Source organism: Camelus ferus, chromosome 3, assembly GCF_009834535.1.
Source record: "Camelus ferus isolate YT-003-E chromosome 3, BCGSAC_Cfer_1.0, whole genome shotgun sequence".
Lineage (NCBI taxonomy): Eukaryota > Metazoa > Chordata > Mammalia > Artiodactyla > Camelidae > Camelus > Camelus ferus.
In genome coordinates, this window is record NC_045698.1 from 104296411 (window position 1) to 104324307 (window position 27897).

Sequence of the window (27897 nt, forward strand, 5' to 3'; positions counted from 1 at the left end):
TTTACCCTGTACTTCCTCATATGAGAACTAGTTCTGCCATCTGGAACAATGCAGATCAAATAATATCATTTTTCTCCATACAAATGTCTTTCAGAAGATGACTCCAATGGTAATGTCACTCCAAAGTCCGTCTTTACTCAAGGCTGTTTCCTACAGCCATCAACCAACCTTATGCTGTACCATCTCTAGACCTCAGATTATGAGAGTCATCTTCTTTTGGACATGCTTCAATTAATTCAAGTTTCTCTTGTATAGGGCAACCAATCTTGAATACAATACCGCAGTGTTTCATAATGTTGGGTCTATGACTGACTAAAAATTCCAAGGTGATATTCACATCAGCTTCTGTTTAGCATAATCCCTTGAGGTGAGAAGGCCAACAGCGTAATGTTTTCTTGAACATGAGATCCATTGTCCCTTGTTACCTCATAAAAGTACATTGTCCATTATTATTCCCCACTGGATGCACTCGTCACTTACTAGTGACCAATACTCCATGCATTTCTACTTGCTTTTAAAATATATTTTGAGGTAAATAATTGGCACATAACCCTGGGAATCTCTATTGGAGACGCATAAACTTGGAAAGTCACTAACGGCACTTACTGAAGATAAGTCATCTTTTCCCAATAAAAAAGTGGACACCGAATTTACCACTTTCTCAGACGGGTTTCGCCTTTCTTATTTTTTTCTATGAGGAAGATATCTGATAGAAGCGTTTTAAAGTTGGATGTTTATGGGAGTTGGGGCGTGAAGCTTATTTTTTAAATGACAATCTACTCAAGAAGCAACACCTTCCAGTTTGCAAAAGTTACTCTGTAATTTTTTTGAACACAATGACAATGTTTAGCAATAAGGGTGGAGGATTTTTCAAATATATAACATGGTGGCGATCAGCATGGTTTATTCAGAAAGCATCCGCTGAAGAGTTACCCTTAACTCCATTCAACGGCCAGCTCTGAAACAACAGGCTCCAACATGGAGGCTTTCATTTTCCTTCCCTTCCTATTCTTAGCCATATTCTCAGGTAAGAAAATTTACATTCAATGACTTTCCTTCCAACTCTCAAAGTAAAGAATTAGAAATGTTGAGTGGTTTAGTAATATTCTGTCAGAAACTTTAAAACAGGAAGTCTCTATCAAAGAAATGAAAGAACGTCATTTGAGACAATGTAAATATAGACGGAGGTATAATGATCGTGATCAGGTGGTACAACGGGGAGTAGTTTGGTGTGGCTGAAGAGCAGCAGAGACAAAGGAATGGGGAAAGCAGGACATTAGACAGGAAAGAAAATGCAGTCTAAAAGGATGATGAGAACAGACCCGGAATAAAGATAGTATGAGATTTGTGCCATACCCGAGTTTGTGTTCCATAAAGGCTGTGGTTTTGTGTGATGATCCAGGGTTGTGTGGTCAAACAGAAATAGGTTCAAATCCTGGCTTTTCAATTTTCTATTTATGTGCTTTTGGGAAGCTTACTTATTTTAACCTTAGTTTTCTCATTTGCAAAATGAAAATAACTATACATTTCCACAGGTTATTATAGGAACCGTGTGTATGCTAACTCTGTGACCATTACCTGAGTTCTTTGTAGGTGCCTCTGATTCAACTTAGTTCTATTTCTTACCTCAACGCAGTTAGGTTTTCTATTTTCAGAGATGTGAATTTCCAGCTAATGATATAAATTTCTCAAGATAATAAATGATACAGATAATAGATTTCTCAAGATGATAAAGTATGATACATGAAACTAATTCCAATTTTTATGACCTCCTACTTGAACAGCTTTTTTCTTACATGTCCTGAAAGGAAATAATGAAAGTAAAGTGCCCACGACCTTCAGCTGCTCATAGTTGGAACACAAGAAATAGTGATTCTCCTCTCATTGAAATCATTGCAGTTGTTTCAGATTGTTGAGTACAGAGGTGATCAGACCCACTCTCTTAAGGAATATTAGTCTGCAGTGATACTGAAAATGAATTAGATGTAAGAAAAGTCACACAGAAATGCCACTTAGGGAGCTGTTGAAGCAGTAGCATTAAGAAATAAGAATAAGTAGGGTGGGTAGAGCTCAGGGTAAAGCGAATGCCTAGCATGCATGATGTCCTGGGTTTAATCCCCTGTGCTTCCATTAAAAATAAATAAATAAACCAAATTACCTCCCCCCAAAAAAGAAAAAAAAATTATGTAAAGAAGTAAGAATATAGAGCTAAGCAATGGGGTAAGAGAAGGAAGGAGAAAAGAATATATATTCCAGAAGAAAGAAAAGCATACAGATAAAAATCCCTCAGTAGAACATGTGTGTTTCATGATGACAGGGTCCACAGCTCTTGCGTACTTTAGCACCTTGCCAGCTAACGTTTAGTATGTATTTAGCAGTCATTTGTTGATGGAAAAACTTATGTTAATATCAGATGTAGTGTTTATATGGATTTGAAGGGTGAAGAAGAGAGGCATCTGGAATGCCTATTACAATATAAAGCAGGGACAAGCATGTATTTGGAATTGGTAAAATCAGAAAAGTGAAATATAAAGCAAAAACTGAAGATAACTATTTTACAAAATTGTAGCTGAAAAAAAATAGATGGTTAAATGTTCACAGCAGCATTACTTATAATAGCCAAGATATGGAAGCAGTCTAAATGTCCATCAACAGATGAATGTATAAAGATACAATGTGTACACACACACACACACACACACACACAGGAATACTATTCAGCCATAAAGAATGAAATTTTGCCATTTGCAACAACATGGATGGACTTGGAGGGTATTATGCTAAGTGAAACAAGTCAGAGAAAGACAAATACTGTATGAGATCACTTATATGTGGAATCTAAAAAATACAACAAACTAGCAAATATAACAAAAAAGAAACAGACATAGATATAGAGAAAATATTAGTTGTTACTAGTGGGGAAGGGAAGGGGGAGGGGCAATATAGGTGTGGGGAATTAAGAGGTACAAACTACTAGGTATAAAATAAGATATAAGGATATACTGTACAACACAGGGAGTATAGCCAATATTTTATAAAAACTATAAATAGAGTATAATCTTTAAAATTATGAATCACTGTTGTATGCCTGTAACTTACATAATATTATGTATCAACTATATTTCAATTAAAAATTTGAAAAATAGACAGTTGAAAAACATTTTGATATCTTAGTTCTCTTTTTTTTAAGCTAAAAAATTCCATTTCTGGTTTTTATTCTACAAATTTGTCAATGTCAGAAATGATGAATTTTTAGGATTTTCATTAAATCATTATCTGTAATAGTAAAAGAGGGAAATAACCTAGCTACTCATTGTGAGAAGACTGGTTGAATAAATTATGGAAGATTTAACAAATGAGATAGTATTCAGGCTCTAGGGAAAAATATGAAGGTGCTTGATATGCACTGATATAGAGATAGCCTCACTGCATTGTCAAGAGAGGAGAGGAAATAAGCAGCAGAACCGCCTATATGATGTGCTACCAAATGTGTGGGAAATATATTCAAATACGTTTGTAAATACTTAAGATATCTCTGAGTAATACAGAAAACCCTGGTAAATGTAATTGTGTTCTAGGTAAGGAAATGAGGGGATTGGGACAGTAGAGGAAGGGAAAGTTACTTTAAACTGTTTACTCTCTTCTATCTGTAGAATTTGATGCAATTTGCTTGTATGACCTATTAAAAAACTAAACATAACAAAAAATAGATCAAGCAATCTATCTTTTTCCATTTAATCCACATCTCCACTCTAATCGATTTCTACTTAAAGTGAGTGCCTGTCAAAGAACAATGTTTGCTTCTAAGAACTTGTGAATCTACTCTCTGCTGAAGATTATTATTTTCTTATCCATTTTTCTGGCTGTAGCCTATACTTTTTTTGTGCCACCTCCTCCAGGAAGGAGATACGATGTCCTACTCTATGCTATCTTTACTCCGATCTATTAGCTACTTTACTTCTCACATTATAGCATTGATCATTCTAATATACATTTCTATTTATTTGCACACACTATTAGATCGCCCAGCTTCTTGAGGACAGAATCATAAATGCTGTGTTCATAATTGTATCTCTAGATCTTATTATTGTTCTGGCATAGTAATGGATTCTTTCAGTGGTTTTTTTTTGATAAATTGAATGACAATCATAGACCCTACATCACACTGTATCAGTTTAGTTAACCAGGTTACTGACTGCTGAACTCCTGTTTCTGGGCTAGGACCTTAACCACTGGCAGTGTAGGATACCACGCATGCTCAGTGGGTAACAATTAATGACATTTGATTTTAGTCCGATTATTTGAAGACACACTTATGAAGTGTGTATACTCATGGAAATATAAAGCAGGACAATTGCAAATGCCAGTGAAACCCTCAGTGGAGATTTGAAACCATCCAAACTGAAAAACTTTAAGATGTGTACATTGAAAAAAAATTACCAAGGATGCCTATGATAAAAAAAAAAAAGTAAGTCTAGATAAAAGTTTTGAGGAAACTCCAAATTAAGAAGGTAAGGGAAGAAAGAGGAATCACCAAATGGAAAAGGTAAAGAGGCCAAAATGAAACACTTGCACAAAACCAAGGACAAGAAGTCTAAGACCCAATGGGACACTAGTGTACCTAACAGATCTAAAGCAATTCTCTTTGCTTGTTCATTGTTTTCTAGACCTGGCTCATTTAGAATAGAATCTGACTGACTGATTTATTTTGGAAGCCCATCCATTATAAAAGGATGGGCTTCCAAAATAAACATAAGAAGTAGATAGAGTAGACAAGTTATGGAACGTATGTTTTAAGAAACAGTCACATAATATCTATTATGTCCTTGAGTAGTTTTATCACAAAAGAGAGAAACAAAAACTGGAGAGTATGATTGACGGATTGATGCTAGGGCCTTTATGAGAAACGGTGGACATAAAATTGATTGGAAAAAAAAAGGTAGGTTCTGAAGAAGAAGGGAAACCACTGCCTTTGGGACAGGGGGAAGGCAGAAAGAAGACAGCTACAGAAAGTGTGTATGGAGATACAGAAAGAATGTGGAAGGAGGGCTCATGCCAGACAGCTTTCGTGTGTGGAAAGTTGATGATGGCATCTTCTGTAAGGTGAGGCTGACAATGTGGGACAAGGTTCTGTGATGTGGTGAAAGTTTATAGTAGGAATTAAGCAGAGTCAGCTTGATTAATCAGTAAATCATTAATTATCTGGGATAATATGAAAGCCCAGTTCAAATAATTCAGGCTGTGATTTAGAAATAGGGCAAGGTGGCTTAACCCCATTATTCGTAGAAGCCATGTAGTACAGTCAAGAAAAAAAAGAGGACTCAAAATAATCAGGTTATGAGAGGTAATGGGAAGACTCCATCCTGAGGTTTGGTTAAAAAAATCAAAGAGGCATTAAACACATACTATGTCTTGGGATAAATGCTATTGATTTAAAATTCTTGAAGTTAAATAACTTTATCTTTGTGCTTATGGTATCACTGCAGTATCTTCAGCCCAGCCATTGAAAACAAGTGTTTATAAACTAGAAGAGAGTGGAGAACCTGCACTTATTCTAGAGAGAAAAAATGAAGCTGCCCATCAAGGAGGACAAATAGAATCTAATAAGCAAAGAGGTAGCAACACACATGGAAAACCAGGGACATTTAGTCTACAAGGACAGCCAGGGCATTCTAACCAGCCAAAGAAACCAGGGAATTTTAATCAGCAAGGGAGGACAGGAGTTTTCAATCAGCCTGAGAGTCTGCAAGGGAATTCAGGACAATATAACCAAAAAGAGAATCCAGAAGTTACTAACGAGAAAGGAAAACCAGGATCTTCCAACCAGCAAGGGAAGACAGGATCTTCCAACCAGCAAGGGGGCCCAGGGTCAACCGGCCAGCAAGGGGGCCCAGGGTCAGCCGGCCAGCAAGGGGGCCCAGGGTCAGCCGGCCAGCAAGGGGGCCCAGGGTCAGCCGGCCAGCAAGGGGGCCCAGGGTCAGCCAACCAGCAAGGGGGCCCAGGGTCAACCAGCCAGCAAGGGAAGCCAGGATCTTCTGGCCAGCAAGGGAAGCCAGGGTCAGCCGGCCAGCAAGGGGGCCCAGGGTCAGCCGGCCAGCAAGGGGGCCCAGGGTCAGCCGGCCAGCAAGGGGGCCCAGGGTCAGCCAGCCAGCAAGGGAAGCCAGGATCTTCTGGCCAGCAAGGGAAGCCAGGGTCAGCCGGCCAGCAAGGGGGCCCAGGGTCAGCCGGCCAGCAAGGGGGCCCAGGGTCAGCCGGCCAGCAAGGGGGCCCAGGGTCAGCCAACCAGCAAGGGGGCCCAGGGTCAACCAGCCAGCAAGGGAAGCCAGGATCTTCTGGCCAGCAAGGGAAGCCAGGGTCAGCCGGCCAGCAAGGGGGCCCAGGGTCAGCCGGCCAGCAAGGGAAGCCAGGGTCACATAGCCAAAAAGGAAAGCCAGGATTATCTAGCCAACAAGGGAAATCAAGGTCTTTCTACAATCAAGAAGAAAGAAAAAATGGAGGGAACCCTTTGAATGGCAATATAATGGAGATTCAGGTTAGTGTTAATTTCTGTTTTTTTCCTCAGGATGCTTACCCTCAGCCATTCTATATCCCAAGATCTGAAATAGTAGACTACACTGTACTAACGACAAACACATTGTGATAACACTGATATAACAAAGAAGAAATTGCAGGTGGTTATTTTTGTACACATTTATAATCATTAATGAGTATCATGCTCTTCTATTCCATCTCATTCCCTTCTCTGTTTTCCACTCAGACCTTTCTATCTATACTGGCCTAGCTCAGTCCCTCAGTAATTGGGCCCCCATTCCCACCAGGCTTACCTTTCATGCCCATTTTCATCCCCTCCATAATGTACAAACCACTCAGGTGGTAGTTCTATGTCACAAATCTAATCTGCTTTATCACCCCCCTGCTGAAAATTTTTCAGCATTGCCATACTACCCAGGGGATAAAACCCAAACTCCTGAGCATGGCATTTAAGATTTTCATGATTGGACCTCATATCCATGACTGGACATGACTGTATCCATTTCATGTCACTCTTGCTCACATGCCATCCACAACATAATCTTTTGGTTTACCATGAATGTATTCCTAATATTAATGATATCCTCTATCATAGAATGTACCTTACTGCTTTGTTACTGTCTATTCAATTAGAGGATGAACTCCTTAAAGTGCCATTTCTTTTCAAACCTGTAACCCCAGATCCTAGAACAAGACGGGCATATGGTAGGTTCTCTTGATCCGTTTGTTGGATGAGTGAATGAATGCCTGACATTTGAGAGTCATCCTTGCACACAGGTGCACATCCATGACTCCTGTATTCCCTTCTGAGTCCTGCTGTGCTTGGCCTTTCTTTGCCAGGCTCTCTCTCAAGTGCCAGCTTCCTAATTCCGATCAGCAATTCTGGACACTCCATTTAGTTGACCCAAAATAGTTTTGGAGAACACTTCCTCCATGTCACCATCTTACTGGAGACTTTGCTTTTTACCTCATAACTTGTCACTCCTCAACACCCTTCCAAATAAAAGCTGCCTATGCCTCCCTCCTCGTCCTTGTGTCTTAGCTGGCATGAAGTAGTTATCTCCCAGGGACATTCCTGCCATCCAGACCTGAATGCCACCACCAACAGGTTTCTGAGTGTTTAGATTGTTGCTTAAACTTTCTCAGTTTTATACTCTTTTCTAAAACGGGAGAGAGAACCCTGTCCATTTCAGAGAGTATGTGTGAATGGGAGTAATGGATTGATATGAAAAGGGCAGTAAACTCTAAACCACTGAAACGACAGAGGTATTTGTTCATCTTCCTTGGCTCTACGAAGACTATGTCCCTACTGAAGACACTCACATTCCATTCATTGTGTCTGTTCTCATCTGCTAGTCAAAGCTTCTTTATGTCCACAGGCTTCTGCCATGCTTGATATTCTTGATAACTTGATTCTGGGGAAACACTTCAGGTACTATTTAATTGAACTCTGCATAATCCTACCTTCAGCCTCATTTTCTTTCATGGGACCAGAAAAGAGAAAGGGCCAATTAATTATGACCATATGTGTTTTTTCTTTTCCAGTATGACTTGTCCCTAATTGTTGTTTCCTCGGGTAGGGGAATGCTTGTCTACAAAGAATTAAAGTGGAGGCAGTCTGACATGCAAGAACAGGGGCTTTGGAGTCAGATAACTCATGGTTTGAATCCCAGCTTGGGGAGTTAATCCACATACGGTTTTTGGGTTTGTCACTTAAATGCACTGTATGCCTGAGACAATGCGGGAGGACAAAATATACTCTTCTTTCATATCGCTGCACAGATTAAAATCTAAAGAGTCAACAAAATGATGCAGTACAATGCTTTATCAGTAGTTAATGAGCAATAAGTATTTGTTTTATTACAATATCAGAATTAAATTTAGTCCCCTGTATTTACCTAATGGTCCTTCCCGTCACTGCAGACTGGCAGTACCAGCGATAAGAACCCGACTGGAAACACAAAATGTCAACCTGGCTACGAACCGGTCTGTGGTTCTGATGGAAAAACCTATGGTAACCACTGCATATTTAACGAAGCAAAAAGGTAAGAGGACTTTATGTTTCTTTGTATTAGGAAGTACTATTCTGATGCAAAGGGAATGAAAGAACATTTTTCTCTAAGTCTCCGTAGTTTTCTCTCAATAGTGCCTTGGGTGTCTGTCCAAAGGAAACATAAAAGCATATTTAACCCTTGAACAGTGAAGTCAGTCACTTCCTGAGAGACTGTGATATATTCAGCTTCATAAGGAGCGGTAAATTTATTGCTGAGTCATTCACTTACCAAATATTCATTAAACATCTACTTTGCACAGGCATTCCTCTAAGCACTAAGGTGGTGAGCCAAACTCAGACTTCCCTGCTTCCTGCTCCCATGCAGCTTACATCTTTGCAGTGGAAGGCAGCAAAAAAAAAAAAAAAATCAGAGGATGAGAGGATTATGAATCCCAAGGATTACCAAGTGTAGACTACTCAATGATATTTTAAACTTAAATAACAACATTAAATGTTGGATTTGTTAAGCCATGCAAACCATCAAGGGTTACACCCTGTCTAGAAGAAATAACATGATGATAAGGCCATTCAAAATTAGACATGTGGCTGAGAAAGAGCTGGATAGCTCAGCTTTCAAAATGAATAAATGTTTACCTATGAAAGAAGGAATAAGGTAAAAACTATACCCCTCTTGTTTTTCATAGTTTCAGAATTTATTAAGTGTTTGGTAAATCATTATTGTAGACTTAAGTAAATGTTAAAGGTAAGTGTCCTCTGTGGCCATAAAAGTTAAAGTCAGAAGGCACATCGGACACCCATTCTCTCATTTTATAGATAAGGCACCCTGCCCAGGGACAGGAAAGGACTGCCGCAAAGTGCTCACTTGCCCAGAGCGGTCGATGTGAAACAGGCCAGCCAGGGCACAGGCCTGCTCTTTCCCTTGTGATTTTTAAATAATCACATTTTCTCTCTGAGTGGTGCCACAATTCTTAGGTCCTTGATTTCTCTCATTATCTTGTTTTCAGGATGAGTAAGGGAAAACTGAGTCTGAACCATGAGGGGAAATGCTAAGCATTTTACAGCAACCAAATCACCTGGAGCCTCAGAATCCACTTTCAGTTCTCTTTAAACGGTGGTTTTCCCTGGGAGTTCTACTGAGTGAGGCCAGCATGAGTCTGACAGATATCATGGACGGATCCTACATTATTTTCTAGTTTTTCTCACTGCAAGTAAAGTCAGTTCCAGAGTTGCTTCCAATTTCTGAGACTGTTTATTTTCTACACTTTCTCAAACCTTGTGTCTATGATCCATCTGTTCCCCAAGCCCCAAAATGGCTAATACTTCAGACCAACAACTACAGCAGCAATTTGTAAATCCTAAGAAGTATAAAAATCTCAGGATTGCATGTAAAAAATAAAGATTCCTGACTCTACAAATATTGATGATGTAGGCCTCTAACAGAGCTAAAGAAACTGCAAGTTTAAACCACATTCCAGGTGTTTCTAATGAAGGTGGTCTCTGGCTACTTGATATAAAACTGATTTAAGATTTTTTAAGGATGCATTTATTGGCTTTAGAAGATCTATGGAAACACATGCAAAATAAATCCTCTGTGTATTTTTTCCTTAAAAGAATGTTCAAAGCTTTCATTAGATTCTTAAAGGGATATATGAACAGAGATAGAATTTAAAACTATTGATCCATAGGTACTGAAATGTAGAAATTTATTTTATTTATCTGAAGTGGTATTTTAAGTCTGGCAGAGTCGAAAGCCAAAATGATTAGAAGGAATCTCACCAGGAGAGGAATCATTGATAAGCAACACAGGGCTCAAGAATATGAACAAGATCCAAGATAATGTTGGGATCAGAGCTGGTAAAAAGAATGGTTTTTATGTTCCTAGGGCAGTAAATAGAAATGAAAACAAAATAAAAAATAGGACTTAATTAAAATTATAAGCTTTTACACAGCAAAGGGAATCATAAGCAAAACAGAAAGACAACTTACAGAGTGGAAGAAAATACTTGCAAATGATGCAACTGACAAGGGCTTCATTTCCAGAATATATAAACAGCTCACACAACTTAATAAGAAAAAAAAAACAACCTAATCCAAAAATGGGCAGAATACCTAAACAAGCAATTCTCCAATGAAGACATACAAATGGCCAATAGGCACATTTTAAAAATGCTCAATATTGTTAACTATCAGAGAAACGCAAATCAAAACTACAATAAGGTATACCCCAGACCAGTCAGAATGGTCATCATTGAAAAGTCCACAAATGATAAATGCTGGAGAGGGTGTGGAGAAAAGGGAATCCTTTTACACTGTTGGTGGGAATGTAATTGGGTGCAGCCATTATGGAAAACAGTATGGAGATTCCTCAAAAGAATAAAAAATAGACTTAACCATATAATCCAGCAATCCCAATCCTAGGCATATTCCAGAGAGAACCTTAATTCAAAAAGATATATGCACCCCAATGTTCATAGCAACACTATTTACAATGGCTAAGACATGGAAACAACCTAAATGGCCATCGACAGATGACTGGATAAAGATGTGATATATTTATACAATGGAATACTACTCAGCCATAAAAAAGAATAATGCCATTTGCAGCAACATGGATGAATCTGGAGATTGTCATTCTAAATGAAGCAAGCCAGAAAGAGAAAGAAAAATACCATACGATATCACTTACATGTAGAATCTAAAAAAAAGAGACAAACGAACTTATTTACAAAACAGAAACAGACTCACAGACATAGAAACTAACTTATGGTTACCAGGGGAGAGAAGTGGGTGGGAAGGGATAAATTGGGAGTTCGAGATTTGCAGATACTAACATATATAAAATAGATGAACAACAAGTTCATACTGTATAGCCCAGGGAACTCTATTCAGTATCTTACAGTAACTTATGGTGAAAAAGAATATGAAAACAAGTATGTGTATGTTCATGTATGACTGAAGCATTATGCTGTACACCAGAAATTGACAACATTGTAAACTGACTACACTTCGATAAAAAAAAATATACAGAACCCCCCAAAAAATAGTTTTATGAAAATGACATCAGAGTGGTTGCACAAAAGCTATAGGCCAGTCATGAATACAAGTCCTTTTATATTCAAAGGATCTTTATTGAGCAGTAGGGAATTCAGACAGCAGTTTATACTTGGAATATAGAGATCCGCCCCAACAAACATAGCAGGAGAGCAGACAATGGAATAGGGCACAAGGTCCAGATCCAAATGTAGAAAGAGGTTGTGGTATCAGACAGGGTAAGTGGTTAAATTCAAGGAGAGGGAAACATAATGTGTTATGTTTTGGAAAAATGAGAAAGGAAAGATGCAGAAGCTACAGTTGTGGGATATGCAGGTCATTAATGGACACATTATTAAAAGCATTCAATCCTACATCTAATCGGCAACAAACAAAACTCAGAGATCAACTGTGGAAGCCCTTCATATATTTGGCTCATGGAATGTAAGAATTCAGCTGGAAACTCAATCTCAAATTCAAATGGATAGAATCTAAGTAAAGTTTGCTCTACATTGGTCTTTTCCTAGTATCCAAGGCTTCTACCTTATGATTCAATTTAATGGATGATTAAACAGAGTAGAATGACTGAGCTCTCAGCAAAATGCCTCACATAGAAACAAATAAATATTTTGAAATTAATATATACTTATAGAAAGAATAGAACTTAATGCTGGAAAATACCTCAGGACTTAATCAATTACTACTGATGTTTAATAAGTTAGTTTAGTTTTGTTCAATTTAATTGCATGTGCCTAGCAAACAATTTAGACTGAACACAGACCTCAGCCTTCAGACAGATTCCACAGCATAGACAGAATTTGTAACTTCCTCTTAAATACTTAAGGATAAAAGATGTAATGACGTTCCATATTTACCCAGATTTTTTTTGCACACACACACACACACACACACACACACCAAAAATAGCTATTTCTGTATGTTTTACTATCAGAATTATCTCAGGAAAGTGTTCTGTGATGGAAGCCACAATTGAGTTTGTTCAAAACAATTAGGCTGTAATATCAAAAAAGCATTTGATAATTACTTGAAAAGACATTAATGGAGTCTTTCAAATATACAGTGAGCACCTTGAAGGGGAAAACTTTAGATTATTTTTGTACATAAAAGGGACTTAGGAAAATTGTTTTACTGAATAAATCAATGACTGATCAGTGCAGGAGAGGACCAGTGAAACAGGTGTTCACCTCTCTCCTTAAGCACCTGTACCTTAGTGCAAGCTACTACTTACTGTCTCTTCCTGAAACACTGCAAGATCTCCCTAAATGGTCTGGGTATCTTTACTTTCAATCTTTCTAATTCATTCCTCATAGAGCAGCAAGAGTGATCTGTTTGAAATACAAATTTTATAATGTACTACTGCTATCCCACCTTATGACACTCGGACCCCTAATATTTGGGACAACCTTCACATTCTTTATCTGACCTACAAGATGTTCAGTATCCCAGTAGGTAGTCTGGCAATAGCCACTTTTGAAAACCCCGAAGAGTTTGTGTTGAAAACCTGCACCTTTGCTAAAAACACTGCCCATTTTTTCCTTAAGATCCACACCCTTAATCCTTAACAGCCCAGGAGACTAGCATGTCCCTGGCTCCTTCCTGTCTCTTCAGAGTTATCACCAGCCTGAATCTCTCCAACTCTCTATGCTCTAGGCAGAGAGATCTTTTCATTACTGGAATCCACTAAGCCCTCTCACAAATCAGGACCTGTGAATTTTCTTTCTGCACCTCTGTAGATATGAACTTCCCCCTTGAAATCTATCCTCCCATCATATACAGCCTTTGTCGTTACTTGAAATTGTTTTATAGAAAACAAAAAGATTACTCTGTAACACACCCTGATACTCATTGCCTAATATCTCAATCCTCACATTTATTCATATTCATATACCTGGCAATTTAATTTTACAGAGAATTCCTGCCTCTTCCAACCTTTATCACACTTTTTTTTTTCCTGACCTGTCTTCTTTTACAGCTTTGCAAGGGCTAGTCTGGTCAACATTTGTACTCCCTTTTTCACTATGATACTTTGTCCCTTGTCCCTTACTTGTCTAAGAGCCTCCTCTCCCTTCTCCAAACACCCAGATCTCACCAACTCCTGCCACCACTCATAAATCGGGCACTGTGCTGCAGGAGACAATCACTTATATAACCAGGTATTTGATGCCATGACAAATACAAAGTTTTGATTCTTTAAGAGTCAAAAGACAGTTTACCCAAACTACTGCCTTTCTTTCACAAACTCCACAGACAATATCTGCAAACAAAGCAGATAAGTTTTAAAAAATTGAATGGTTATTTCTTTGATTAGATAAATCTGATAAAATAAAGACACTTGTTCTCTGTAAATAAATGTATGATCATTTATCTGTGTACCCAAACTAGATCTCAATGACCAAGAAAAACCCCAAATTTTAATCTAAATCAATGAGTATTTATCTATGTCCACTGTGAATATGGCTACATTTGAAACACTTGCTATGGTAGCTTCTAAAACTAGCAACAACTCTGTCAAAAAATAGGTAATTTCTCCACTTTGTAGCTAGGAACACTTGAGTGTGGTAAGAACAATGGCTTACACGAAGCCATTAGAATATGGAATCAAATTCAGCATCAGATTTGTCTAGTGCTTTTTAGCAGCACCTCTTAACATCATCTATTGGTGACCAGGGGCTTCAAGAAAAATGATCATCCTGATCATGAGATATTTTTGGCAACTAGTGAATGATCAAAAATGTCCCATTGGCTATGAGAAAAACTACTCAGGAGACAAAATGTAAAATTCATATAAAGAATGAAATAGTCTCAGTCATTTGGAAGAATGCTTTTCAATCCCTTCAGTGAAATTGTCATAAGGTTCTGAGAAAATAAATGGATCTAGCCAGAACAAAGCCCAGTTTTGAGATTCAACAAGCAGTGAAAAAAACAAATCCAGAGGCTTCTCTCATGGTGACATTTATCTCAAAGGAGCATTTGTACCCTTCTACCTATCCACCCCTACACTCTCAGTGAGAAGTTTCAGCTCAAGAAGGACAAAGCTGGAGGTACCACACACCCTGATTCTAACTATATTACAAAGTTACAGTGATCAAAATAATGAGGTACTAGCATAAAAACAGACACACAGATCAATGCATACAGAGTCCAAAATAAACCCACACTTATATGGTTAATTAATTTACAACAAATAAGTCAAGGTATACAATGGAGAAGGATAGTCTCTTCAATAAATGGTGTTGGGAAAACTGGACAGCCAGTCTTGGAGATGGTTTTTTTGGATTTGACATCACAAGCAAAGGCAACAAAAGAAAAAATAAACAAGTAGGAGTACATCAAACTACAAAGCTTCTGCACAGCAAAGAAAACCATCAACAAATAAAAAAACGACTTACTGAATGGGAGAAAATATTCACAAATCATATATCTGAGAAGAGATTATCCAAACTATACAAAGAACTCATACCACTCAATAGCAAAAAGCCCCCAACCAATCCAATTAAAAAATAAGCAGAGGATCTGAATATACATTTTTCCAAACAAGACATATAACAGATGGTCAACAGGTACACGAAAAGGTGTTCAACATCACTAATCATCAGGGAAATGCAAATCAAAAGCACAATGAGATATCACCTCACATCTGTCAAATGGTTATTATCAAAAAGACAACAAATAATAGTTGTTGGCAAGGATGTGTAGATAAGGGAACACTTGCACACTGTTGGTAGGAATGTAAATTGGAATAGCCATTATGGAAAACAGTGTGGACGTTCCTCAAAAAATTAAAAATAGGACTAGCATATCACCTAATTATTCCACTTTTGGGTATTTATCTGAAGAAAATGAAAATGCTACTCTAAAAAGATATATACACCACCATGTTTCTGCAACATTATTTACAATAGCCAAAATGTGGAAACAACCTAAATATCCCTCAATGAATGGATAAAGAAAATGTGATGTGTGTAGATACACACACACACACATATAATATAATGAAATATTATTCATCCATAAAAAAAGAATGAAATCTTGCCATTTGCAACAACATGAATGGACCTTGAGGGCATTATGCCAAGGGAAATAAGACAGAAAAAATAAGTACTGCATGATCTCACTTATACGTAAAGTATAAAACAAAACAAAAACAAAAAACGAGCTCATGGATATGAAGAGAACATATTGGTGGCTGTCTGAGGAGAGGGGTGGGAGGTGAGTGAGATAGGTGAAAAAAAAATTTTTTTTAAAGAAGTTCAGCTCAGTGGCTATAAACATTTTAGAAAAAAATAATTGCATTGATTTTCAAGTCACAGAAATAGAGGTTTTAGCCAAGGTCCCCTGAGATAAGAAGTAGTCCAGGAATAGATATAGACATTTAGCTGCCTAGATCACAGGCTCCCCTGAGTTACTCCTAAATGGTGTTGTCTTCTCTACCGACACCACTACTTACTGATTAATTCTCCTCAGGAGAGCTAAAATTACAGACGTGCTAGAAAAATTCAAAAGATTGGAAGAGATCTCAATGTGATCCTTTGTTCTACATCATCTCTATCACCACTGTCCTGAGGAGTCTCAGTCCCTAGACCCCCCATGTGGAGATTGCCTTGTGCAGTATCAACCTTGTCACTTCCAACTAGCAGGAACCTTATATTTTTCAGAGCTGCTTAATAAGAGCTATTTGGGAGTGACTGACAGTCCAGGAGGGATAGAGTAAAGAGGCAGCCTTTGTACAAGACCTAGAGTCGTGGCACAGCTAATGAGAAGTGAATGAACCCATCCCAGTAAAGATGACAAGAACAGGAAGTCACAGGGGTGGGGAAAGAAAGAATAGGAAAAGCACTTTCTTGTCATAGACAAAAGGAAGGGAACAAAGATCCCCGGACAAGCAAAGACCACGAGCTAAGGCTTTGAACCATTAAGGGGCATGAATTATCTGAGACAGTAAATATTTCCTCTGATCTGACAGAGCTTACAGAAGTGTCACAAAATTTAGGCCAGGGCTGGTTGTACAGTTTTGATGATATTCAAAAAATTTGTTCTTTCTAGAGACAATGGAAAAAATGAGGTCTTTCTGAGCATGAATGAATTGAATAAATTTTCATTAATAAGCATGTTTAAATTAATGAACACTTACATAACACTATAGGCATGATGTATATTTCAAAAGAGTAAGTTCTTTCACATGACACTGAAAAAGCCCAGCTTATGTCAAACAAATAAAGCTAGCAACAGAAAAGTTTGTTTCTCATAAATACAAACTTCTGGTTTAGAGCAGTAGAAAACAGCTGGAATGGGGTTCCAGAGATAACTGTTATGTCTCTTGTTCTGTTACCCCCAACTGTAGTTGCTTATTTATCTTGGATGCTTTTTAATTTTTTATTTGTCCTTTTTTTTTTTTTTGGCGGGGTGGGGGCGGTAATTAGGTTTATTTATTTATTTATTTTTTATTTATTTTTAATGGAGGTTCTGGGGATTGAACCCAGGACCTCATGCATGCTTAAGTATGTGCTCTACCACTGAGTTATACCCTCCCCCCACCTTGGATACTTTCTAAAATACCAATACCCTGGGTCTAATGTAGAACAACTGAATCACAATCTCAGGGAGGGCGCCCAGGTGCAGGTACAATTGATTATAAAGCTTCCCAGGTGATTGTCATTTCTATCAATTGCTTAAACTACCAGGGTTCCAGACTTTCCTTGCTTTGAAGGCTTTGACAGTTTTGTGTAGCGCTGGTCAGGTATTTTGTAGCATGTCCCTCAGTTGAGATTTGTGTGATATTTTTCTCATGATTATATTGGGATTATGGATTATTTGCAAAAGCATGTAAAAATTTCAGCTAGCTTTGCAATGCTGACCAGATAATTCACTACCCTGGGCCTTAATTTCCTTACCTATGAAACAAAAAACAGCTGTCTCACAAATGCTTCTTTTATTTAATTGAAGTACAGTTGATACACAATACTATATAAGTTACAGGTGTCTATTTCCTGATTCACAATTTTTAAAGGTTATACTCCATTTATAGTTATGAAACATTGGCTATATTCTGTGTTGTACAGTATATCTTTGTAGCTTATTTTATACATAATAGTTGGTAAACCCTTCCTCCCCTACCCTGAAATTGCACCTTCCCCTTTCCTACTCCCTACTGGTAACCACAAGTTTGTTCTCTATCACTCTGAGTCTGTTTCTGTTCTGTTATATTCACTAGTTTGTTGCATTTTTTAAGATTCCACATATCAGTGATATCATACACTATTTGTCTTTCTCTGACTTATTGCACTTAGCATAATGCCCTCTAAGTCCGTCCATGTTGCTGTAAATGGCAAAATTTTATTCTTTTTATGGCTGAATAACATTCCATTATATATATAAACAGAACTGGGGGAAACAGACACTTCACACTTAAAGGAAGCACATAAAACCTCCCATGCTCCTGGACCTAGCGCAAAAGCAGTAATTTGATAGGAGCCTGGGCCAGACCTACCTGCTGGTCTTGGAGCGGCTCCAGGAGAGGCAAGGGGCAGCTGGGGCTCACCCTGGGGACGTCGACCCCGGCAGCAGCCATTCCTGGGAGGTCCAGTGCTGGCAGGCGCCACTGTGGAACTCTCCATTAGCTCATTAGCGCCAGAACCTGGCCCACCCAACAGCCTGGAGGCACCAGTACTGGGACGCCACAAGCCAAGCAACTATCTGGATGAGGCTACGTCCCCACCCATCAGCAGACAGGCAGCCTAAAGACCTCCTGAGTCTGCCCCACCGGAAGAGCCAAGACCCAGCTCCACCCACCCGTGGGCAGGCAGCAGCCCCAGAATCCCTCTGGGCCGGAAGCCGGGTGGAGCCTCTGGACCAGCTTTAAGAGATGGGCGGGGATGGGCGGGGATGGGCGGGGGTGCGGAGGCAGACACCAGATGAAAGGAAAGCACAATCTCACCAGCTGCAGTCCCACAGCCTGCTCAGAGCAGGTCAGTCCCTGCCCTGGGACCAGCTGGGCCCCAGCCCTGCCCGTTAGCAGGTCCATACAAACTTCTGGATGCCCAGGGCTCTAAAACCAGTAGTCTGATGCCAGCTCTCAGATCCTGGCCCTGTGACCAGATTCCAGGACTCGGCTCTGCCTGCCAGTAGCCCAGCGCTAATCCGAGGACTTGGCTTTGAGGTGGAAAGCCCCATAAAAAGACTGGCAGGACCCCTCGGCAGGGCCATTACTCTCCTGCCAGTACTCTTCGGTTCCTTGGCCCAGAGGCTCTATCTCACTTTTTGCCTCTGAAATGGCTTACTTCTAGGAAAGTGGAACTTACCCTTAAAATTAAGTTGGTTCCCTGAGCCTTATCCTGATTGGTTATTTGTCTTCCTCCTGATTGGTCCATTTCTACAAATCTTGTTTTTAATTAGTCAACTTTTGTTATACCCTATTTGTATATGATGCTACAAAGTGTAAACTGGCAGCCTATAAAAGGCTGTGTAAACCTACAGACGGGGTCCAGAGCTTGGAGTGTTAACTCTTCTGGGCCTGCTGTAGGTAATAAACCTGAGTTCTCAAACTCTCAGAGTGCTGCTTGGTCTCTCGCCCAGATCCAGGTTGCTGTCACAACTGAGCTGTAACACTAAGCTATAACACGTTTTTCTGCAACACCTTCACGCACCAGTGGGTGGGCAACAGCCCCCAGAGTCCTCAGGACCCTGACTCTGCCCACCAGTGAGCCAGCACTAGCCCCCGGGCCTCCTCAGGTTCTGCAGCCAATTACCTCAATTACCTCGTGACCCAGCCTGAAGGAGCAGCACCTGGCAGCCTCCGAGCAAGGCGGAATGTAGGGCCAACCCAGCCTACCAGACAGACCGCCCACAGAGTCCTCCGCCACACAAGGACCCTGGCAGCCTTCATGGAGAAACCCCTAGAGCATATAACATAGGTGAGGAGAGGGGAGTGCACTGCTGGGAGACACAGGACATCTCTCCTACAGATGGCCACTTTTCCAAAGTTGGGAAAGCTACCAGATACATAAAAATACAAACAGCAACTTAGGCAAAATGAGGAGACAGAGGAATGTTTCATAAGTGCTTTTTAGAACTGTTGTGGTTTTGTGGTCCTTCAAATAAAAAGAATGAGAAACATGTTTTCAGCCCCAAAGTGCGTTTTTTTTTTCAATCACTCCTACCCTGGCCCAAAACAAAATACAACTTTTCTGAACTTTTTCAGTCCAGTGGCTATTTCCTTCTTTTTAAATAAAATCAAGAAATTTATTTTTATTTGGGGTTATCTCTCTGCTATTGACATGTATATTTTTTCCTTCTACTTAAACTGTTTTTAACCTTTTTTTAGCCTCAGTTTCCTCTACCAGTCAATCATTCTGAATGTCCATACATCTGTCTTACATGCTTTTTCTGTCACTCTGTACTCTAAAGATCTCATCCATGATAGATGTTTCAATTACCACCTATACCAAGAATACTCATACTTTTTTTTAACTTTTTTTTTTCACTCATACATTGTTATCTGTACTCAGTGTCTTTAAACATGTATTCACTGACCTACGATGTCTGCGCTTGGCTGTCTCAAATTCAAAATGTCATTTTGAATCTTTAAATTCAGAAAGTCAAAGCTTAGATCTCCTCTTCCTGCCCCGCTGCAGTTTGCTTCGCTGACAAGGGCTATAATTCAGTGGGTGGTGCATCTACACTGCTGATTATACAAGTCAGAAACTGAATCTCCTTGATGCACTCTCTTGTCCAACTCAGCAACACTGTGCTTCTACATAGCTTTCAAATTCATGCATTTTCTCGATATTTACTATCAACCAAATGCTGTAAGATACTATGCTCTCTTACTTGGACTACTACCATGACCTCCTAAGTATTTTACCTACATCCATCCAGTCATTTTTTATCCCACTATGTGTTCTGTGCTATAACCAGAGAAATATTTTTTAAGGCAGATCTTATCATATCCTATCTTTCCTTAAAATACTTCTAATGCATCTAAGGCTCATGGCAAATGACCTCAGTCCTTATCATAGCCTTCAAATTCTGCATGCTTTGCCTTTCTTTACTGCTCCTCCTGCACCTTGCTTCATGCATCCCTTTTGTGCGTGTGGTGGGGGGTGCGGTGGTGATTAGATTTGTTTGTTTTCTGAGGAGGTACTGCGGATTGAACCCAGGACCCTGTGCATGCTGAGCATGCACTCTACCACTTGAGCTATATCCTTCCCCCTATGCCTCCCTTTATTTTCTGTTCTTGGCCTCGGCATTTCTTTATTTACATGGCATACTACTTACTAATCCTGGGCAAGGAACCCTACTGACTGCCGAATTCTGAAATCCATCACAGTGGGCCCATTCATGCTAGAAAAGGACTCCTCTGATGGTCAACTTGTCTCATGAGTTCCAAGACAACTTTTCAGATCTTCCTGACACTTCAGGGTGGTCTAAGGCTCTTCCATCTCACCTCTTGTCTTTCACTCCTTCACTCTGAAGGAGTTTGTGACCTAAGACTCTGACAGCCTTCCTGTCTCTCTCCCCATTCCACCCACCCACTCCACCCCACAGGCATTTCTTCTTACAAAATCTTTGCAGTTTTCATCTATAAATCGCTTTTGTTTCTTGGAGAACTTAAAATAACACAATATTTAATGTCTTTCTCTCGTAGGTCTGGTCTGAAGACTGAGTCAGGATACAGCAGATAGGAAGTGGCAAGAGGTCCCCCAGCACGGAGAGGACTTGTGCAAGGACAGCGAGCAGGCAGGGACCAGTGGCTCACGCAGGTGGAGCACAACCTCTTCCTCGTGTGTAAGTTCAAATCCTTCTTATTGAGAAGCATGTTGCACATGTCCTAGGGAGTTTGTGTTCTTTTGCTCATTTCTTTCTCTCTGACTCATTCTTTCTCTACAGGAAAAGTATAGAGAGCTTTGTTCGTTATGAAGATGGCCATTCTTGATGGAGCTACGTAGTATTATGCCTTTTATCTTGACCCCATTTTGCAGTAGATTTGACTTGTGGGTTAAATTCAATAGCTCCTTCCTGTTATTGCCTACAAGTGGTGGGTTACTTTGCCCACAACTCAGGGGGCAGTGACATGGGGGACACTAGAGACTGCTCTTATTTCCCATTTGTTCTTTTTTTCTCTTTTAGTATCTCTATTGTGTTAAATACACAGCTTTCTTACCTCTGGTACAAGTTGAATCGCATTATTTTTTTCTTTATGAAACTTCTAATTCATGCATCTAACATTCTTTTTACTGGCTAGTTAAAAAAAGATGAAAATCTTGTAGCCTGCTGTGTTCATAGGCAGTCTCTCCTGCTTTTAATCTCTGCTGATGAATATATATAAGAGGAGACGGCTAACGTGTGAGACACAAAGGGCTTCACAATAGTTTCAGTTCTAAGCTTCAGTTTACTTTTTCCTCACATGTCCTGCTCCAGAAGGATTGATCTGCCACAGGCACTTCTGATGGCATCAGTGTAAATAATTTAAAGAGCTACTGCAAGAGTAATATTCACTCAACAGTAATAATGGAGCACTTTCTGCACGCATCAGACTCTGTGTTCCTCCACTGAACTGGAATCATATCTATGCTCAAAGCTTCCTTTCTGAATCCTACCTCTTTCCACTGCTCTAAAAAGTAGGTAAGATTAGGGTGGCAAATGTAAGTCTAAACTGAATGTAAGTCTGAACGTGAATGCAGACTGTCTTAAGATTTCATCCCTAACATCTAAGAGGTGGGAGTTGCTATTCCCATGTTTAAAATGAAGAATTTTTATATTAAAAAGTCAAGGTTACTCAGTGGTAAATGAGATTTGAACTCAGGTTTTTCAACTGCCAAAACTCCTTCCAGAAGTCAGACTGTGAATACGAATTAACTGGAGAGACAATGACTAGTTAAATCTTACCCCACTTCAAAGCCTCCAATGTCACCCACTTATCTTATTTAATGTAGAATTTAAGGCATCGCCCCATGTGGTCTCAGCCTCACTCCCATGAGTCTTCTTTTCTTTATATTTATTTTTTCCCAGGTTTACTGAGATATAACTGACACATTGTTTAAGTTTAAGGTATGCACTTATGTATGATTGGCTACTCATACATACTGAGAAACGATCACCACTGTAAGTTGGTCTCTCCTCTTCCTACTATTTATGTCGTGTCCTCCAGGCTGGGTTCCACAGCCAACTGACCCAATACTCATCTCGGAGCTTGTCAAACATACCGTTGCCCAGACATCATATATCAACAATTGATTCACAATCTTGGTGTTGAGAATCAACATTGATAGAAGGTCTTCAGTTGACGTCAATACCTGGTGGGGGATTTGTACTATAGGTTTATAAGATGTTCCCATTGGGAGAAGCTGGTTAAAATATACAGGTGAACTCTCGAGTATTTCTGACAACTGTATGTAAATCTACAATTATCTCAACATAAAAAAAATTTTATATTTAAACTGTAAGGACAGTCCAAATTTACAACAAATCTCTAATTGAGTCTACTGTGTTCTAATGTGAAATACTGAGAGGCTAGGCATGTGTTTAATTAGAGTTCACAAAACTCTGTGGGCTTTGATTCTCTTTTCCTTTCTAACTCAATAGCTTGGAAACTTTCCGCATCTCTTCTCTATCTTAAGATCTGTAATTTTTTGCATTACTTTCTCCCCTCCTCAAAGCTCTAGGGTTCATCAGAAAAACGGTTCCAAACCTCCCACTGAGAGATGATCTATGTGAGATCTTTGTGATGCAGAACACAGAGAACCTCTGGGGCGTTATCTGCTGTGGGCCATCTGGTTTACCCCGTAGGGCTCCTCACCGACAGTCCCATAAGGGAGCCTCCTCAGCTGGGGGAGGTCGCCGAGAAGGAGAGAGCAGCAAAGGAGGCAGAGCCACTGGAGCCGGAGACCTCACTCTCCAGTCTTCTCCGTCTCAGGTAGGTCAGCTGGGGACTATGGCGTTAGCCCAGGTGTGTCGCACTGCTGTGAGGACTGCTCCAGATCAGTCCTTCCTGAATTAACTTACTATTTTCTGAGGAAAATCTGGAATTCCAAAGTGTGTATTTCTTTAAATGCAGCCAGGTTCCTTGTGGGCTGAGCCAGGGGCTGGGAGAGTAAACAGCTCCTTAAATGGGCAGAGGACTTACCTGGTGTTTCCTTCAAGTCTCTGTGAGGCCTTCTGTTCACATGTATGTCTTGTTGATCTGTGGGTCGGAAAAAGGGAACAGTCCACTGTAATTAGGAACTTAGGGGAGTGGAGCAGTTCATTTATCTGTAAGGAACTTACACTTGGAAATCAGCAGTTTGTCCTTGTGCCGTGTGTTATAAACATTCCTGTGTGTTTCTCCTACAGACTTGATAAAATGTCTCTCTTATCATGGATCAAAGTTATTTTCATCATTGCCTTGGCATTTCCTCTTTATTCTGGTAAGTCAGTTTTCCAGTCTGCGTGAAATGTTTCCCATATCTTAGAAAACGCAGGAAACAACTTCTGTAATCTAGGAATGAAGGAGCTTGTTTTTTATTGGGTTTGTAGACCATAAACTGATAAAGTGAAAAAAGGGCACGTTACAAATGCCTTTTTAACATTGCATCAGAGGATGCCTTTTCCTCGTTTCCCATTTTGGACAAGTGGAGATAGAGTAGCGGGTTAGAACTTTGCTCTTTGTTCATCAATGACTAAAGAATATTACCTAATTATTTTTTTTCTTTTTGATGGCCAGATTGTTAAATGCAAACTACGAAGAGGAATGATTTTTTTCTAGGTTTGGAATTGCTTCATATTCTGATTTTTTGATCACCCACTCTGAGTCCCCTAAGACAAGCTTTTGTCTAAGGAGAGAACACATTGACACATCTGGCAAAGTGATCTCTCTCGAAGCTCAAGGTAGACCATGAATTTGAGAATAAGGCATCTGTGGGCTATAAGACAGACGCACACATTTAGATCACAGTTCTAACTCACCAAGTACTAATTGATTCCTTCATATTTAAGTGATATGCTCTAAAGCATTGTCTTATCTGTCTAGGACGTCTCATCTATAAAAATGGGAAGAAAAACAGTGACATCTTCAGAGAAGGATGTTAGGGGTTTTAAAAACACATACAATTCATTTTCACAGAGTTAGAATAATTGGGAATTTAAAAATATTTCCAAATTTGATATTGTTTTGTGAATGTTTTGTTTTGCTAATGACATGAAGGGCTTGCCTCATTACTGGGAGGGTCTTGAGTAAGCAATTTGCATAGATTTCTGCTACTAAGAAATAGCTGTATTTACTAAAGACGATTCTTCTACCCCCTTTCCTCCTCTTCTCCCTCCTTTCTCCCCTTCCCCTCCTCCTTCCGTGTCCTCCTCCTCTCTTTCTCCTTCTTCCTCTTCTTCTCCTCCCCCAGCCCCTCCCCTATCTTCTCTGCCTTCATTTTTAACTTTTCCATCTATGTGTTGGTTGCAGAAACCTCTTTTGCATCTGTATCAGAATTCAAACTTCCGGTAAGTTAATCCTGATGGAGGTTGAAAAAGCTAAACCACTTTTCTATATTATACATTTTGTTTTGTGGGGGAGGTAATTAGGTTTATTTATTTACTTATTTATTTTAATGGAGGTACAGGGGATTGAACCCAGGACCTCATGCATGCTAAGCATGTGCTCTACCACTGAGCTATACCCTTCCCCTCTATAGTATACATTTTAATAGCAAAATTCATAAAAAGTGTACAACAGAGGTCTTTCAAAAAACAAAAAGAAAGTGTTAGTATTACATTAAATTCAAAAAAAACATAGAAACTTAGTCATGTGAAGCCGTTTGTCATTATCTAGACAACATAAAAATGTGCATATCCCATTACACAAAAATTTAATTAATGGGCATAAGTGTTGTGTCATACAAACATCTGACACAGAGCGGAGGGTGTTTACAGTAGAAGTGTTCATCTCAGCAAAACAAGAGAAAACAGAATCAATCTAAATCTACATTTAAGGGTGGATAATATAATGATAATTTCTATATACCCACATAGTATAATATTACATAAAGGTGAAAAGTTAAACTACAGTTCTAAATTCCTGAATAAACATAGTCACAAAGAATTTTCAAAAGCAGATGAGGTAAACGTACACAAAGTATTGTTTATGTCAATTACCAGTACTGTCAACATTAAACAAGTTGCACTTATAGCTGCATATATGTATGCACACACACAGACTTAGTGAAAGTATCAAGACAGGGAATGAGAAATAGAAAAATTCCACTTCATGATTTCTTCTTGAGTTTGGAAGGAGAAAAATCTAAAGGGAAGTGAAGATGGTGGTCACTAAATTACAATGACACGTTCTGTGATCTCTTTAAAAAATCATACCAGGTTTATAAAAACATTGGTAAAATTTTATTTTTTAAGTGGGATTTCTGTTTTATAAATTTTAGTGTCAGTGCTTAAAACTACTTATAGACTGTATTTTCTAAAGTTGATGTCTGGCCCTTCATATTAAGATTAAGCAAAATTTTACTGAGACTTTCATTCCCTGAGAAAGTTTATATTGTCTCTCTATGTTTAACAGCCAGACTGTAAACTATATACAGGAGCTTGCACCAGCGAATATGTTCCACTCTGTGCAACGAACGCAAAAACTTATGACAATGACTGTCTGTTCTGCCGTGAAAAGATGTAAGCGCACAGTATAAGTATTTGGTCTTCCAAGGTATGAAGAAATCATCACAAAGTGATAGGAAAATCCTTGTTGCTGATAACCAAGGCTCAACATACATAGAAAATTACTAAGACCTCTGTAAAAAATTAGAGGCCACTCTTGTTCCTTTCCCTGAAGTTCTTGTTTCTGAAAGTAATTTTGTATTTGAGCTCTCATTATAACTTTGTTTGATATTGTACAAATGTGTAAATCAATTAATTTAACCTAATTATGTGTCACTAATGGCAGGCTAGCAACCAATACAATGTAATTCTGAAGCCCAGATGCAGAATGATAGCTCTCTATGGTGGCCGTGTAATTGACCCTTGCAGACTTCTAGCTGAAGGAAACTAGGACCAAGGCCATTCATGCTAAAAAGGGACTCCTCTGATGGTCAGCTTTGTCTCACAAAATCCATGACAGCCTCCAAATCTACATTGGAGAGCAGGACACTGTGGTGGAGTACCTCCATCTAATCTCATTTCCTGTTCCTTCATCCTGAAGGAGTGTGCAGTTTAAAGGTTCACCCAGCCTTCCTACCTCCCTCCTTATTCTCTCTCATAGGTGTTTCATCTCACAAAATCTTTGCACATTTAATCCCTTAAATTGACATCTGTTTCTGGAGAACTGCTGAGAACATCTCCAATCTCTCCACTCTTAGATCTGGGTGGGTCCCAAGACTGAGACAGGACTGAGCATGTAGGAAGAGTCAAGTGACCCCACAAGGGGACAGGACATGTGCCAGACCCGAGGAACAAGCCAAGTCCAGCTGCTTCTGGAAGTGGAGCACAGCCTCTCCATGCTATTCCACGTTCACATCCTCCTTTTTAAAAAGGTTTCCAGTGTCTCTGTGTTTAGACACTGCAACACCCCAACTATATTCTGTATGCATGGTATCTACATTTTTGCATCATAGAAATGAGTTCAGTCTGTGCAATGGATGGTCAGACTTAAAGCAATGAATGTAGTTTCCTCTGTGATAGAATCCTGGGAGTTTAAAATTCTCCTTTTTAAAAATAGTATTTTTATTTCAGAATAATTTAAAATTTACAGAAAAATTTCAAAGATAGTAGCAAGTTTTTGTGTCTTTTATCCAGTTTCTTCTAAGGTTAACACCATGTAGAACCCTGGCACACTTGTCAAAACTAAGAAATTAACATTGGTATGTCACTGTTAATGAACCAACAGAATTGTTTGGAGTTGATCAGTTTTTCCATGAATGTCCTTTGTAATATTTCTTTAAATGTAATGTACTTTATTTCTTCCTTAAAACTCTTTAATTTTTTTCTCTGTCTCTTTCTTTCTTTATAGAGAAAACAATGCCAACATTGATTTTCACCATTTTGGTGTATGTTGAATATTGACGAAGCTGCACACCAATATGGCTTTTTTTGTAATCATGTTTTGTGGCGCCTTCTACAGGCAATTAGAGTCTTCTCAATCAGAGCCTTAAATTCATAACTGATCAGGTAAATCCTATGGAACAGAAGATAGATTATAAAGCATTCAAAGTTTTTCTAACTTCCTGTGATTTTCAGGATTTTGATTCTCTGTGTTCAGTTACTCAATGATAGTTTAAAAAATGAATGTCTTAATTGAAAGTTTGATAACATAAAAGCTAATTTAAGATAATAAATAT

General features: G+C 39.1%; 3 protein-coding genes across 3 annotated transcripts in view; 2 read left to right on the top strand and 1 right to left on the bottom strand.

The window, feature by feature from the left end:
- LOC102512215 (sperm-associated acrosin inhibitor) overlaps positions 1-27897 on the bottom strand; it is a 269442-nt gene that overhangs the window by 125130 nt on the left and 116415 nt on the right. Inside the window, exon 12 of the transcript XR_004318792.1 lies at positions 23718-23774. The gene's annotated coding sequence lies outside the window, so the exon portion shown is untranslated. The remainder of the gene's footprint in view (positions 1-23717; positions 23775-27897) is intronic.
- On the top strand, positions 893-23591 carry MARCOL (MARCO like). The gene is made up of 4 exons (XM_032468709.1): positions 893-1027; positions 5487-6532; positions 8455-8576; positions 23381-23591. The coding sequence occupies exons 1-4, from the start codon at positions 979-981 to the stop codon at positions 23589-23591; spliced, it is 1428 nt and encodes a 475-aa protein (XP_032324600.1). The 5' UTR covers positions 893-978.
- LOC116662767 (acrosin inhibitor 1-like) lies at positions 23707-27864 on the top strand. Its single transcript, XM_032477080.1, has 5 exons — positions 23707-23759; positions 23924-23997; positions 25026-25063; positions 26130-26236; positions 27570-27864. The coding sequence occupies exons 2-5, from the start codon at positions 23934-23936 to the stop codon at positions 27613-27615; spliced, it is 255 nt and encodes an 84-aa protein (XP_032332971.1). The 5' UTR covers positions 23707-23759; positions 23924-23933; the 3' UTR covers positions 27616-27864.